At 34.4% G+C, this 14555-nt stretch overlaps 6 protein-coding genes and 5 pseudogenes across 11 annotated transcripts, besides 1 other annotated feature; 7 read left to right on the top strand and 4 right to left on the bottom strand.

Moving 5' to 3' along the window:
• Nucleotides 1-14555: part of a mobile genetic element that runs on past both edges of the window.
• On the top strand, nucleotides 13-611 carry TVAGG3_0023670 (annotated as a pseudogene). The gene has a single exon. A coding segment is annotated over exon 1 (599 nt).
• Nucleotides 1033-2151, top strand: TVAGG3_0023660 (DNA/RNA polymerases family; the record flags this gene model as incomplete). The annotated part of the gene is made up of 1 exon (XM_051220219.1): nucleotides 1033-2151. The coding sequence occupies one exon, from the start codon at nucleotides 1033-1035 to the stop codon at nucleotides 2149-2151; it is 1119 nt and encodes a 372-aa protein (XP_051105205.1).
• TVAGG3_0023650 (uncharacterized protein) lies at nucleotides 2206-3063 on the top strand (the record flags this gene model as incomplete). The annotated part of the gene is made up of 1 exon (XM_051220218.1): nucleotides 2206-3063. The coding sequence occupies one exon, from the start codon at nucleotides 2206-2208 to the stop codon at nucleotides 3061-3063; it is 858 nt and encodes a 285-aa protein (XP_051105204.1).
• Nucleotides 4064-4978, top strand: TVAGG3_0023640 (organellar and viral DNA polymerase type B; the record flags this gene model as incomplete). The annotated part of the gene is made up of 1 exon (XM_051220217.1): nucleotides 4064-4978. One exon carries the CDS (start codon nucleotides 4064-4066, stop codon nucleotides 4976-4978), a length of 915 nt encoding a protein of 304 aa, XP_051105203.1.
• TVAGG3_0023630 (KilA, N-terminal/APSES-type HTH, DNA-binding family) lies at nucleotides 7039-7845 on the top strand (the record flags this gene model as incomplete). The annotated part of the gene is made up of 1 exon (XM_051220216.1): nucleotides 7039-7845. The coding sequence occupies one exon, from the start codon at nucleotides 7039-7041 to the stop codon at nucleotides 7843-7845; it is 807 nt and encodes a 268-aa protein (XP_051105202.1).
• Nucleotides 8170-8265, top strand: TVAGG3_0023620 (annotated as a pseudogene). Its single transcript has one exon. A coding segment is annotated over exon 1 (96 nt).
• On the bottom strand, nucleotides 8271-8720 carry TVAGG3_0023610 (protein of unknown function, DUF4106 family; the record flags this gene model as incomplete). Its single annotated transcript, XM_051220215.1, has 1 exon — nucleotides 8271-8720. The coding sequence occupies one exon, from the start codon at nucleotides 8718-8720 to the stop codon at nucleotides 8271-8273; it is 450 nt and encodes a 149-aa protein (XP_051105201.1).
• On the bottom strand, nucleotides 8784-9146 carry TVAGG3_0023600 (annotated as a pseudogene). Its single transcript has one exon. A coding segment is annotated over exon 1 (363 nt).
• Nucleotides 9183-9629, top strand: TVAGG3_0023590 (uncharacterized protein; the record flags this gene model as incomplete). Its single annotated transcript, XM_051220214.1, has 1 exon — nucleotides 9183-9629. The coding sequence occupies one exon, from the start codon at nucleotides 9183-9185 to the stop codon at nucleotides 9627-9629; it is 447 nt and encodes a 148-aa protein (XP_051105200.1).
• On the bottom strand, nucleotides 9735-10063 carry TVAGG3_0023580 (annotated as a pseudogene). The gene has a single exon. A coding segment is annotated over exon 1 (329 nt).
• TVAGG3_0023570 lies at nucleotides 12213-12714 on the bottom strand (annotated as a pseudogene). Its single transcript has one exon. A coding segment is annotated over exon 1 (502 nt).

Raw genomic sequence — 14555 nt, 5'->3', positions numbered from 1 at the left:
CCCCCATATAGAATGGATAGAAAATCTGCTAGAATAAAAGCAGAGTTGCAAAGTTATGGTTGGAGAGTTTCGAAGAAGTTTAAATATAGGAAGGGAAGACCCATAAAAGTCTATGACAAATTGTCTGGTCTTCGCTACGAAATGGATTTGGAAACAGCACGTGCCAATTATCCAAACAGACTAGAGAGGTTAGAAGAAGAACGTCTTATGGACATGCCTTTCGATGTTAGTGAACCTCAAGTTGAAGGACACGACGGCTTTGCCAGATTCTACTGGAAACATGACGAACAATTGCATCCTTTGAGAAGGAAAAAAGGAAAAGGTGAAGACACACATGCTCCCATGGAAAGAACAAGATATGCATATGAGAAGTACCGTGAAGTTAGAAGTCAAATTACTTCTGGTCGAACCTTTACAGTAAACTTTGACGAAGGAAAGAACAAAGAAGGCTTCATGGGTGTACTTGCTGCCATACAAGACGGAAATAAGAAAGGACACAATCTCAGATTGACCATAACAGATTTGGATGGTCACATTTACTATGCATATGGCAATGTCACAACAGCTGCAATGCTTCTTGACGCTTTCAAGACTACAAAGAGAGAACAAATGGTTGACTCCGACTCAGACATTTTGAATGCAATTGAAGGAATTGCAAGTGTCAAGTTCGAATGGTACCAACCTAACCCTCAAGCAGTCAGACAACATGCTGGATACTTCCCGTTCATAAATAAGTCTGACATTGACTTGACAAGGTATGGAATTTACAATTCAATTGAAACAATTGTCAATGAACCTTGTATTCTTACATGTCTCAGGAACTCTGGTCTTGTTACAGATGAGAAAATGAAGTATCTTGAGTCATGTGTGAAGACAAGGTACATTCTCAGAGGTCAATTGGCAAAAATTGCACCGTTGGCAAATGTCAATATCCGAGTCAACATACCTACAGCTAAAGGTTCTTCACATGACGACTATGTTGTTGACTTCAAATTGCCATGGTTGAAGATTGTAATTGTCCACAACCACTTCATGTTGAACGAAAGTCTTACAAACCCATTGTTCGGAAAAGGCAAGTGCAACATTGTCAGAGCTGTAAACATTCTTTTCGAGAAAGGTTTGTTGGAACCAATTCCAGATGACAAGCTGACAGAAACTTTTGTACCAAAAGACGAAACAAACTTTTCATTGTTAGCAAGACCAAAAGTTGTTCCAGACAAAGTTCTAGTACAAAAGAAGTACACAATTCCACAAGGAGTTGGATTGTTCGGATACCAACCTGAACCAGAAGAACTTCCAATGAGGTTGCAAGAACTTCAAGATGCTATAAACAAACTTCCATTGAGACATCCAATTGACGTCAAATTGTATTGGAGAGCATCTGAGTTAGGTCAGAAGGTTTTATATGAAACAGGTTGCTTCGACGATGTTTATGAGATAACAGGAGAAGTTTCTCAGAAGATAAGAGACTCACTTGAATTTCCACAAACTGGACCAATTGGTTGCGACAAGTTCGACTCAGATGAAAAGATATACTATGTCGACCTTAACGCTGCGTACATGAGGTTTGTCCAATATATTCCGACTGGAATTCCAAACGAAGATGGTGAGTTCCCGGGAAGGAACTATACAGTTGGAAAAGTCATACAACAACTGTATGATATTAGGAAAGCTTCAAACCCCAAACTTGCAATGACACTCAAATTGCTTATGAATTCAACATGGGGATATTCCATTAAGAAACCTCAAAAGATGAAGAGTAAACATTATGAGAAGGTCGACAACTTTGTTGAAAGGTTTTCTCCTTTTGTTTTGAAGTACGAGTTCACTCAAGGTCAAAATGGCTTAGTAACCACATTAAAATCTATTGTCGAACATTGGTCTTACCCTCAGTTCGCAAAGGCAGTACTTGACAACTACAACAAATTCTTCTCGGAAGTCAAATCCAAAGTGAAGGTTTACTATGAGAACATTGACGCACTCATGACGAACGAAGAAGGATACAACAAACTCATTGAAATGGGAATGGTCGGTGAAAAGATGGGCTGTTTTAAGCTAGATAAGGTATTTTCAGAAGTTCATGTCCTCTCCAAGCGTAAGTACTGGGGCATACTTGAAGACGGCACAGAAATAAAACATTGCATGAAGTAAAAAATTGCATGAAGTAAAAACGTTTTTTAAACCATATATTTTTACATATATTAAATGCTTCAGGTTGAAAAACAAAGAACAAAAGTAGCAGATACAAAACCGTTAGACTATATCTTTACAAATGCTGGTAGGACTATTTCAGATGAAGAAATTTCATCCCGAGCATACAGGTTTGACTATCCAGTTCGTTGGCTTCAAAGTCCTTCAGATGCAAAGGCAATAGGATTTAGAAGAGTTTTGTTTTCAAATAGAACTAACGCGTTTATGTTCGCAGTATATTTTCATGGGCAGTATAAAGGTTCTGATGGTCTAATAGACAAATTTGATGAAATGAGAATCTTTACAGTTCGTTCAGACGAAAGTCTTGAGAAAACTCTAAATGACTTTCAAACTCAAATGAACAAATACTATTGGGAATTTCAAGAAAAATACGACTCTTTACTAAATGGAACATACTATCTGAAACTAGAATATGACAAGATGAACTCCACCGTTTCATTTCAAAAGATTGAAATTAACCCTCCAAGAGATACAGAGTTTTTATTTTGGAAAGTAGACAAACGTTCTTGGGCACAATTTCTTCGGTTACTAAACCAGAACGAACCATTACCACCAGATGGTCCATTTAAATTTATACTTCCACCAGCAGATTTGACAGTTTATAGAAACGTGTTTGACCCTCAAAATGTTATGTGCCATGCAAGTTTCAGTTCAAGCAACAATAGTTTTCTATGTATCGGTAAGGACTTTTATGACTTTGCTTCTAAATTCTACGAACCACCTAGTAACAGTTTCTCTGACTTTCAAGTTTGGTTCACAACAAATGGTGTGCAACATATAATACCATTGTACTATGACTTTTATCTCGAATTGTCTTTCATATACAACTACGGAAAAGTGCTGAAAAAGTGAGTTTATGTTAGCATGTTAGATCTCACCTGTTTTTTCACCCGTTGAATTTTCATGAATTTTCCCGAAATAAAAAATAAAGTGAGTTAAAATGAGATGTTTACTGAAGGTGCTACCATGTTACCATGTGCTACCAGGTAATTTAACTTCTCTGAAAAAATGAGACAACATGACATTTTGACAACAGTCGGGAAAATGTCAAGACTTCTTCATCGTAACGAGTGTAAATGAACCAAAAATATATTTTAGGGTAGCATGTTAGATCTAACACGTTTTCTAACATTTTTTCTAACATCGTAGAAAACTCATGAAAACAATTTATTTTTGACCTAAAGACGCAAAGCGGTGGGACATAGCCCAAAAAATATATTTTAGGGTAGCATGTTAGATCTAACACGTTTTCTAACATTTTTTCTAACATCGTAGAAAACTCATGAAATTCCTTAAGATAGAAAAAAAGTGAGTTAAAATGAGATGTTTACTGAAGGTGCTACCATGTTACCATGTGCTACCAGGTAATTTAACTTCTCTGAAAAAATGAGACAACATGACATTTTGACAACAGTCGGGAAAATGTCAAGACTTCTTCATCGTAACGAGTGTAAATGAACCAAAAATATATTTTAGGGTAGCATGTTAGATCTAACACGTTTTCTAACATTTTTTTTCACCCTCTTGAATTTTGTATAAAAACCAACCGCCGGTTTTCTTCCGGTTGCTATATTCTTCACAAAATGCTTGTTTTGAGGTCGAGCCAGTTTTGGCTCCACCTAATTTTTCAACCAAAATTCATGAGTTTTGTGTGTTTCCTTAAGATAGAAAAAATAAAAATATATTTTATGTTAGCATGTTAGATCTAACACGTTTTCTAACCTCATTTCTAACCTCATTTCTACCATCGTAGAAAACTCTCGAAATTCATGAGTTTTGACACTTTCACAAAAAACATAAAAAATAAAGGTAGTATTTTTAAAAAAATATTTTTTATTTTTATTGTAAGAACATGTTAGCAACAACTTCACCAAACTCTTTAGTCATGAACCCAACATCTATGTTAGTAGAGATGAAAAGCTTCATTCCTTCTTCATATACTTTCGAAACAGAAATCCAGAAGATAAAGCAAGAACTTCTCCAAGGAGATTTAGACTGTAGTGCGAAAGATGAAGAAAATGAAGAATATCTTTATGAAATGCAGGATATTATTGACCATCTACCTAAACTTCCTGAAATACAACAACAAAAGCTCACTATTCCTGAATTTGAAGAAATAGAAGTCAAAGCAACTGACTCGGTAGAAATAAAGAAGTTCATACGTAAGGTTAACTATGAGTTTCTTGGATTTCATTGCAACCACAAAGTCATGGACAAAGACTGCGACATGGTATATAAGAACATCTCTGACATATATAAATCTGAAGAATTTAAGACCTACGACAACTTTGTTTCGTTAGTTGCAAAATGTGTATGGCAGATAAGAGATAAAGATAGAAGAGGTAAAGTATGGAACGAACAAATAAAACCAGCAACTTTTGAGTTAAAGAAAACCATTGACGCTATAGTTGTACTTGCAGGTCAAATTTCAATGTACAATGCTAAAATGAACCCACAATGTTCAAAATGTAAAGCAGCAATGAGGAAATATAACTACTCCGTCAAAGAGATAGAACGTATGCGAAACGACTATGCTGACTTAAAGAAAGAAGTAGAGAAACCAGCAGAAGATAAAATGGACATATTGGCATTTCTAAACAAAAACTATCCAACTGCTGACGATTTCCTTCTATCTGACGTCAAGAAGAAATATAAAGATACATTCAATATTGTGAAAACTTTTGATATCCTTCGTGAAGAAATAGAAGCTACAAAACTGTTTAAAGTCATGAACCATCGCAACATATACCATGTAAAACGCTTGTAAATAGTTATGTTAGAAAACGTGTTAGAAAACGTGTTAGATCTAACATGCTAACATAAAATATATTTTTATTGAATTCTGTATAAAATTCTGAGTAAAATGACATATGGAACACATACCATGTAAAACGCTTGTAAATAGTTATGTTAGAAAGGAGGTTAGAAAACGTGTTAGATCTAACATGCTAACATAAAATATATTTTTGCTGAAAAAAATGACCAAATTTCATTATATAACTGTTATGAGTGACGAAGAGAACTTTGACACTTCGTCAAAAAAATCCCTGAAATCATATCTTTTATACAAAATTCAAGAGGTGAGAAAAGAGGTGAGAAAAGTGGTTAGAAAACGTGTTAGATCTAACATGCTAACATAAAATATATTTTTGTCTGATTTACGCTCATTACGATGAAATCATGACAAAACATATACGATGAAGTTTATTTCCTGGACTGTTGTCAAAATGTCATGTTGTCACCATTTTCAAAAAGATGTTAGTTGACCGAGTGACCGAGTGACCTGGTGACCCTCATGAAAATAACTGGGGTAGAAAAGAGGTGAGAAAAGAGGTGAGATCTAACCATCTACCCTAAAATATATTTTTGCTGAAAAAAATGACCAAATTTCATGAATTTCCTCATATGTTTGCTACCCGAGGAAAACCGAGGATAGAGATTCCGTACGAAAATCGTAAAAAATTGCCAATAAATTTAAGAGGTTGGTATGTACATAGACTATTAGTAAATGCAGTTGCAGTGAAGGCTTACTTTACATCGTTCAGAAACCAAACATACAGACATTGGTTCAAAAACCAAAGCACACAAGAACTTTTGAGTGAAATTTCTCTAGACCGACTTTTTTCGGTCTAGCATAAAACTCATGAAAATCGTAAAAAAAATGACCAAATTTCATGAATTTCCTCATATGTTTGCTACCCGAGGAAAACCGAGGGTAGAGATTCCGTACGAAAATCGTAAAAAATTGCGAGTACGTACAAAAACCTGGTCGCCTAAAACTCATGAAAATCGTAAAAAAATGACCAAATTTCATTATATAACTGTTATTTTTTTACGAAGAGAACTTTGACACTTCGTCAAAAAAATCCCTGAAATCGTAAAAAAATGACCAAATTTCATTATATAACTGTTATTTTTTACGAAGAGAACTTTGACACTTCGTCAAAAAAATCCCTGAAATCGTAAAAAAATGACCAAATTTCATTATATAACTGTTATTTTTTTACGAAGAGAACTTTGACACTTCGTCAAAAAAATCCCTGAAATCATATCTTTTATACAAGATAGAAAAAATAAAGTTAGTTTTTTATAAAATATTTTTTTTATTTTGTATGTAAATACATATATGTTAAACACTGAGTTTGAAACAGTTAGAAAGATAGACAATGACACCAAAATGGTTAGAATAGGTGATTTAAACGTAAGATACTCAAAGAAATACAAGAAATATTCTTTGTCAGACATTATATCTCCATCTGGAAAGAAACCACACGACTGGGTTAGAATTGCTTCTACTCAGAAAATTTTGACAAGAAATCCTGAGCTTATGATATCGGTAAGATTCTATGGAACTACAGCATATCTTATAGACAAAAGTCTTATACCAATAGTTTTGTTATGGTTAGACCCAGTTGTTGGATATAACTTCATAACATATGGTTCATTCGATACGGAACGTTGCAGTGAAGGCTTACTTTACATCGTTCAGAAACCGAAGGACTTCAATACAAAGAGATATAAGATAGGAAGAACATATAATATAACTCAAAGATATGACAGTACAGTCAATAGAGTCAGGGTTGTGTTCGTTAACGATATGAGAGCTGCTGAAACAGAACTGCTTGAAAAGTTTGAGAAATTGTATGGTGCTCCCACGAAAGGTAAAGAAACGTTTGAAGTAGATGAGATAGGTAAAGCTATAAAATTATTTGACGAAGTTGCTGAAAAATACATGTAAAGCGTTTATTTTTGGTCTTTTGTGAAAGTCAGGAAATAACGCTAGTTTTTTATAAAATATTTTTTTTTATCCGGAATATAAAGACAGATATGACAACAACAGAGAACACAACAACTGCTATCGTTCATGAAGCCATAAATGAAGAATACGAGTACATACAATATAACAAACAACTCCGTCTCATTCGTTCGGTCAAAGACGATATGTACCAAATGCAAAGTATTTTGAATGCTCTTCGTTCTACAAAGCAAGCACATCATTGGTTTGAAAACCAACAGACAAAAGAACTTTTAGAAGAATTTCCTCATATGTTTGCGACCCGAGGAAAACCGCGGGTCGAGATTCCGTACGAAAATCGTAAAAATTTGCTAAATGGTTTGAGAGGCTGGTATGTACATAGACTTCTTGTAAATGCTGTTGCAATGTGGGCTTCACCTCGTTACGCTTGTTATATTTTCATGATGTTAGATGAAATTCATAGACAAGAACGTGAAGAGATGGAAAACAAGCTTGAAGCAAAAGACAAAAGCCTTCAGAAAAGAATACCACGTTCGGTACCAAAAGGAAAGGAAAAGAACTATAAGTATATGATTTATACTGAAGAGATGGAAAATGAAGAAGACAGAGATATGGTTATGTTGCATTTAGTCAGAAGAAACAACAAAAGCTTTTACGACCTTGCTAAGATTTACAAATCTGACAGAAATTGGTTCTATCGCGAAAACTTACCGATTTCAATGACACCGAATGAAGATGTGAAACAAATAGTTCAAGATACTTTACCTCAAACACACTATGATATTAAAGGTTGTACAATACTTACCTTCAAAGAAGATTTGCCATTGTTAAAGGAAAAAATAACAGAGTATTTTGACAACTTCAAACAAGCAGAGTAGATGAACCATTTATTTTTCAAGCTTGACTTCAGATGGCTCAGGTAGCTCTATAAGGTAAATTGACTTGTCAAATCCTTCTGGCATTCCGAGTCCTTCCATCCGACAGGGAAAAAATTTCCCGACAACTGGAAAAAAATTTCCCGACAACTGGAAAAAAATTTCCTGACAACTGGAAAAAATTTTCCTGTTGTCCGTCCGTAAACCATTCAAATTTTCGAAAATTGAGAACTTTTTGATCGAACGACAGAAAAAATTTTTCCTTCCGACAGGAAAAAATTTTCCCGACAACTGGAAAAAATTTTCCTTCCGACAGGACACAAACGGATGACTGACGTTCCTCTTCCTGAATGCCTTCCAAAGCCAGAAGAACCGACAGCCCCAGCACCACAACAGACTTACTTACTAAGACTAAACACTTACATTTTTCAAGCTTGACTTTTTACAATTTGAACTTTGTTTGCGTAGATATGAATTCTGAAAGAAGTATGAGGGTCTTGTATGACTTTGTACTTCTCCCATAGTTCATGTCTGTCAAACTTACCTGCCATGGACTCTTTCATAAGTTCCATGAAATCGTCTTCGGACAATCCGGGGAAAAGTACAATGTCAGTAAGTATTCTCTTTACATCCTTACTTAAACTCTTTGCTGTCTGTACACAAATGACAACTGAGATGTTAAAGTGTCTGAGCTTCTTAAGAATTCGACACATGTCTTGTTCTCTGTTCTTTAACAAAGGATGAGAAGCAAAGTCATCTAAGATAAGAAGACATCTATGAGGGTAAGTCTTCCAATCGTAAGATTGCAATTTCTTCGAAATGTATTCTATCTCTTTCTGTTTGTTTCTGAAGTGTTTCTTCTCTAATATTCTCTGCATTTCCTCATTTGGGTCTTTAAACTTCGAATTGACATACTCATTTATAGCATTGTACTTCAAAACTCTTCTTTGGTACTTCTTTATCCAATCTAACAACTCAGAGTCTTTTATACATACTAACTTAGACTTCTTTATAATATCTTTGAACGAATTGACGGTTTGGTCAAATTGACCAGAAGTCGAACAAATAACAACTAACTCATAGAATGGGTTCTTCTCATCTAGTTCTTGTTGTTGTGCAGCCATTTTAAGATAAGTGAAAGTCTTACCCGACCCAGGTGGTGCAATTAGACCTGTTATACCATTCTGAGCAAATAAGAACTTGTCATGTATGGGTTTTATCTGAGCATTTTCTAACTTCCTCTTGTTCTTGTTTAAAACATTCTCAAATTTCTTGTCAATGTCAGCAAACTTTTTTTCTAACATATTTTTAGAAAAATTAAAATTTTTATCTTTTAGAAAATGTCTAGCGATTTCGCTATCTATATTCGAGACAAGCTTTTCGACAGCAAAACATCTGTCGACCATAAAATCTTACATAGTGTAAACAAGAAAGGTGAATTTGTTCTAAAGTTCTGTTTCTGGGAATATGACAAGAACCATAAAACATTAAGCAGAGCAGTCTTAAAATTTGTCAATGACAGACTTGTTGACAGAGATGACGCCTCTTGGAGAGATGAAGTCCAACAAAACTTCTTAGAATGCAAAGAAGACACATGCACTGTTCTTGAAGATGAAATAGAAAACAGAATAGAAGAGCTATTAAAGGACAAAGAACTTTTACAAAAATATGGTTCTGAGAAGTTTGACATAACTCCACCAGAAAAGAAGAAGAGAGAAAAGAAAGAAAAGAAAGTAGAAGAAGAGAAGAAAGAACCAGAGCCAGAGAAGAAGAAATTTGACATGTAAAAATAAAATTTTATTTTTAGAACATTTCTGGGTCAATGTCAATGTTCTCTTCCTCTTTAGGAGCAAACACTGGCTTAGACTCTAAAATCTTTTTACCCAATTTACCTTGAACTTCAACTATCTTAGACTCATAATATTCATAGTCGTCTGCTTTCTTTGGTTCATAAGGTATAACAAGTTTGTATGCTTTGCCTTCTTAAGTTTGAGAACCTTCTGTCAAAACTTTCTTTGACTGCTAACAAACCTTCTATGTCTAAGTCTTCAAATTTCGCACCATTTTTAGTCACAATAGCAAACTTAACTGGTTCGATGTTCCAAACTTTGCTGAATGAAGACTTTTCAAAATGGTAGAAGTAAACATTCAAATATGTGAATGGGTCTAGTTCTTCTTTAAGTCCTGACATGTACTTGTTTACTGAGATGAATTTCGTCATCTTTTCTATCGGATAAAAAAATATTTTTTTTTAAAATTTACTCAGAAAAATTTTTCTTTGTATATACACCATTCTGTACGTCTAAAAGACTTTTGACATTTGCCAAGAATGTTCGTTTAGACGCTGTCATATAACCATACTCTTGACAATATTGTTTATACGAATCGTACAATGACCTTTCATCTAAACACTCAAAGTCGCTTTCTTCTATGAACAGTTCATATACACTCTTGTTTGCTTCTAACAATGTTTGTCTCTCTTCGGTATGTGGAATTTGTCTTGGATTGAACTTTGAAATATCTAATGTCATAAAATATGAGAACAAGTGGTTGTAAAAGTCAGATGTCAAAGTTTCTGACAAAGCGTCAAAATATTCTGTATCTTGCATATGAGAATCTGACGTTCTGACAACTACATATCTTCTGTCAGAACTTTCTAACTTCATCGGAACAGCATTGTTTGAAACCATAATGAAATTTGCAACATTTTCACAAACTCTTTGGTCTTTATATTTTCTTTCAACAACTCCAACTTTGTCTGTTATAAGACTCTTCAAAGCATCTGAGTTCAAAACTTTTGTTGTATCTATACTTTGAAGTTCGTTACATACTATAAGTTTCATATTCTCTATTGAAGAGTTAAATTTACCGCAGATGTTTTCTAAGTTTGTCATATTCGGATTCGAATAACCTTCTAACAGTTTGCACAAAATATCTGTAAAGAAACGTGTTCTTACCTGTTCCTTGTTTTCCAATTATAATGAGAGCAGTTTCATTCTTAGCACTTGGATGTTGTAAGATGTTTGCAAACCAACATAAGATATACTCATAGACTCTTTCGTTTCCATTGCATATAATTTCTTTGACATGGTCTAACCAAGCTTCTATAACATTTTCTTTCCATTCTACTTGTTCATATTTATATCCAGTGAAGATAGAATAGAAGTTTGGAGAAGGTGTATAAAACTTTATACCACGAACTGAAAAATCTTCTAACTTTGACAATAAGATATCCCAAGCATCTAACATCTTCATGCCAACTTGTACGACTTTTATTTTCTTAAGTTTCTGTTTACATTCTTGTTCTGAAACTATTGTCGCTTTAGGTTTGTTAAAGACTACATCCCATTCTTTCATAACATAACATTCTGGGGCAGAGTCGACATAAATGACTAAACGTTTCAAATTCTCGACTGCTTTGTTATAGTCTCGAAATGGACACATATTTCTGAATGTTTGGAAGTCATAAAAATCTGAAACATCTATTCTGTACATTTTTATAAAAATAAAAAAAATATTTTTTTTATTCTTGAGCTATTTGTTGTTCTTGAGCTATTTGTTGCATTTGTTGTTCTTGAGCTATTTGTGTTTGAAGTTGTTCTTGTAATACAATACTTTCACCAGTTGCATCTTCCAATTCGAAACTTTCTGCCGTCATTGACAAATACATAGGACATAAAGTTTTACAGGAACAAAGTTTGCGTCAACTAAGGTTAAGTTTATGTTTGCTAAAGTGTTTGAGTTTACTAAAGCTGAAAACTCTGCATTCGAATGAACAATAGGCAAACCAGCAGAGAATGTGTTATTTATACGCATAAGTATCTTTTGGTCATAGTAGTTTCTGTCGACATTCGAATAACACTTTGAACCTAAGTTTGAAACAATATATAAAATAGTGTACTTAAAGTCAATGGAACAGACATTCCTTGTATGACACCTTTTCCTGTTATAGGAAACTGTTGGTAGTAAAAACCAGATATAAGTTTTGTATTATAGCTCATATTGTTTATAGTAAACTCAGTCGGACATCCAAACATAATGAAACCTGCTCTAGTTGCAGCACATGTTACACCCGTACTTAAAGTATTAAATAAGTCAACAAAACCTGTTGGTGGTATAATCTGAGTAAGTATCTTCAAAGGAGTATTTTTTACCATTCACAACAATAAAATCTTCTGGTGTCAAAAGAGCAAAACAGGCTTTAGTCGTCATTGTGTTTAAGGTTAGTTTACAATATCGTCCTTGAGGACTTTGTAAGTTTGTTGTTATAGAATTATATGACTCAGGGTTTTTTAGTCGTAATAGTATAAACCACTATGTCTTCTGCCATTTTTACTTAGCAAATAAACTTTAATGAAATGTTGTGGTCGTCAAATATTTTTATAACGTCTGGGAAACTATATTTTAAGTTCAACGTTTCACCTCCTTTCATAACGTATATCTTGTCAATGACATTATATGAAACACCACAGCAACTAACGTCGGGTTCTATTTCTTTGATGTTTATATCGTCTGCCTCTGTCAAAAGTTTCAATAGTTCTTTCAAAACTTCATGAGGTGCAATGACATATGAGTTCACTTTTACAGGGTTGTGTTCGACCAAGTTTAACATTATACCTAAAGCTTGACAAATCTTCTCCTGAGTTTGAAGTTTGTCTTTCAGTTGTTGGTAGTCGTTTCGAATATCTGCAACAGAACTTAAGTCTCTGCTAACTTCAGGGTATGTTGGTTGTTCTTTTACAGGAACTATTGTTATACCATCTTTGTCTTCGTATGGTTTCCCCACTTCAACATCTCTGTCTTTGACATTGACAACAACACTTTGACTGTTTGTTTGAGTTGGTGAATTAACTTCACATCTGCCACCGCCATTAAACCTTTTGAAACACTTACGCTTCTATTTTTCGGAAATGACATTTTACTTAGAATAAAAAGATGGACGTATTTGAGTATCTCTTCGAATTGAAGCAGAACAAAGTTTACACACACAAACAATACAAATACATTGACAGAATAGTTCTTTATACAAACAATGGAAAATGTTATAGAATAGCAGTCTTTGCTGAACCAAAATATTTTCATAAAGCAAAGAAAGTTGGTATAACTGAAATGGTGAAAGTTCTTGAAGCAGACAAAAATATAACTTCAAAAACTTACAGATATTTCTAAAGGTAAGTTTATAATACAATTTTATGTCAAAACTGGCGTACTGTCAATATTTGACGGAGAGAAGTCAGTTCAAGAACAACTTACTGACCTGCTGCCAAAATCTGCTCGATGGAAGCTGTCGTTATGCCAATCTGAGGAGCCCCAGCAGGTTTCATCGAACGAATTTCAAAAGAGCATCTTCCGTGAAAAGTGCTATTGGTTTTGTAAACTTCTTGCTTTCAATTCATCTGGACCGTCTCTGTCACCAGTATATTGTATTTGAACTGTACCAACAGTTGAAATACCACCCATAAAGTCTTTCTGAGTCAGCAAATGGAATGCCAAGCCAAAAGTTTGAACGGTCTCCATTTGTATATTGAGTTTTTTTGACCTCCTGCATGGTCCATACTTTCACATATGGCATAATAGAACTTTGCATTTCAGGGTTAATGGTTGTTGTGAAGTTGTTGTTAAAGTTCATAGCATCTAATGTCAAGTTGTATGACCTCATATCCTCAACTGTAGAATATTCTTCTCTTGGATAATATTTGCCATCTATGTTTATATGATATTTAATACCGGGGGTTGTAGAAACAAGAATAGTCATTTTATAGTTCGTCTGAACAGTACAAACATAGTATCTGCATGTTTCATTGCAGTTGTTAAAGCAATATCTGTTCTTGCACCGGGTCAGCACTTTGTTTCCAACTTCACCTGCAAAGTCTTTGACAGATATTTGGTGTAATAGGGAACATAAGTGGAATGCAATATATTTGGCAGCTAAAGCATTTGAAATATCTGGGTCCAACATATAGACTGCAAGTCTGCTTTCTATTCTCTTGCATTCAAATTTTTCGCATGTGAACTTAACTGGGTCCCAAGCAGTTCCAGCAGCATTGAAATAATAGTTTACTTCAGTGTTGAAGTTTGAGAAACCAAAGTCTAAGTCAACTTTGTCTTTGCAAAATTCGGCGAATGACGTTTGATTTGCTCCCTTACGTCTGTAAGAGTGAATGGGTCTTGCGTTGGTGCAATGACTAAGTTATTTTTGCTTGGAGTAAGTTCAATAGAAATTTTTCCTGCCCAGTTTGGCAAGTATCTTAAAAACCTGAAGATGAGGAAAGATGACAAAGGAACTCTAAGTTTCAGTTTTACTTTGGTTACTGCTGCTGCAGTTTGCTCCAGAAAGGTTAACATAAACTCCTGGAACGTTAGGGTCAAGTCTTCTTATTTTCTCAATGGTGGCATACTGGTCTGTTTGTTCTCTAGCTTGTGGTTGTACTGAGTTTCTCAAAGCGAACCATTCATAGTTTGCCCATGTTACTGTTTGAACTAAGTCAGAGTTAGAATATATCTTATATCCCATAAAAACTTCTGGAGCATATTGGTATCCGACATAGAAAAATTCCATTGCAACCTTTCTTGTCAGACAACTTGGCAGAAGGTTTTATTTCAATGTCTTGTTCCACGTATAAGAATGAGTTGTCAATAGAAATTATATGAAACCTGTCGCAAGCAATATCTACTGTTGTTGAAGAACCTTCTCCAAACTCACCTACATTTCC

This window comes from Trichomonas vaginalis, chromosome IV (assembly GCF_026262505.1).
Source record: "Trichomonas vaginalis G3 chromosome IV, whole genome shotgun sequence".
Classification (NCBI taxonomy): domain Eukaryota; phylum Parabasalia; order Trichomonadida; family Trichomonadidae; genus Trichomonas; species Trichomonas vaginalis.
This window is presented reverse-complemented; position numbering and strand designations above follow the sequence as displayed.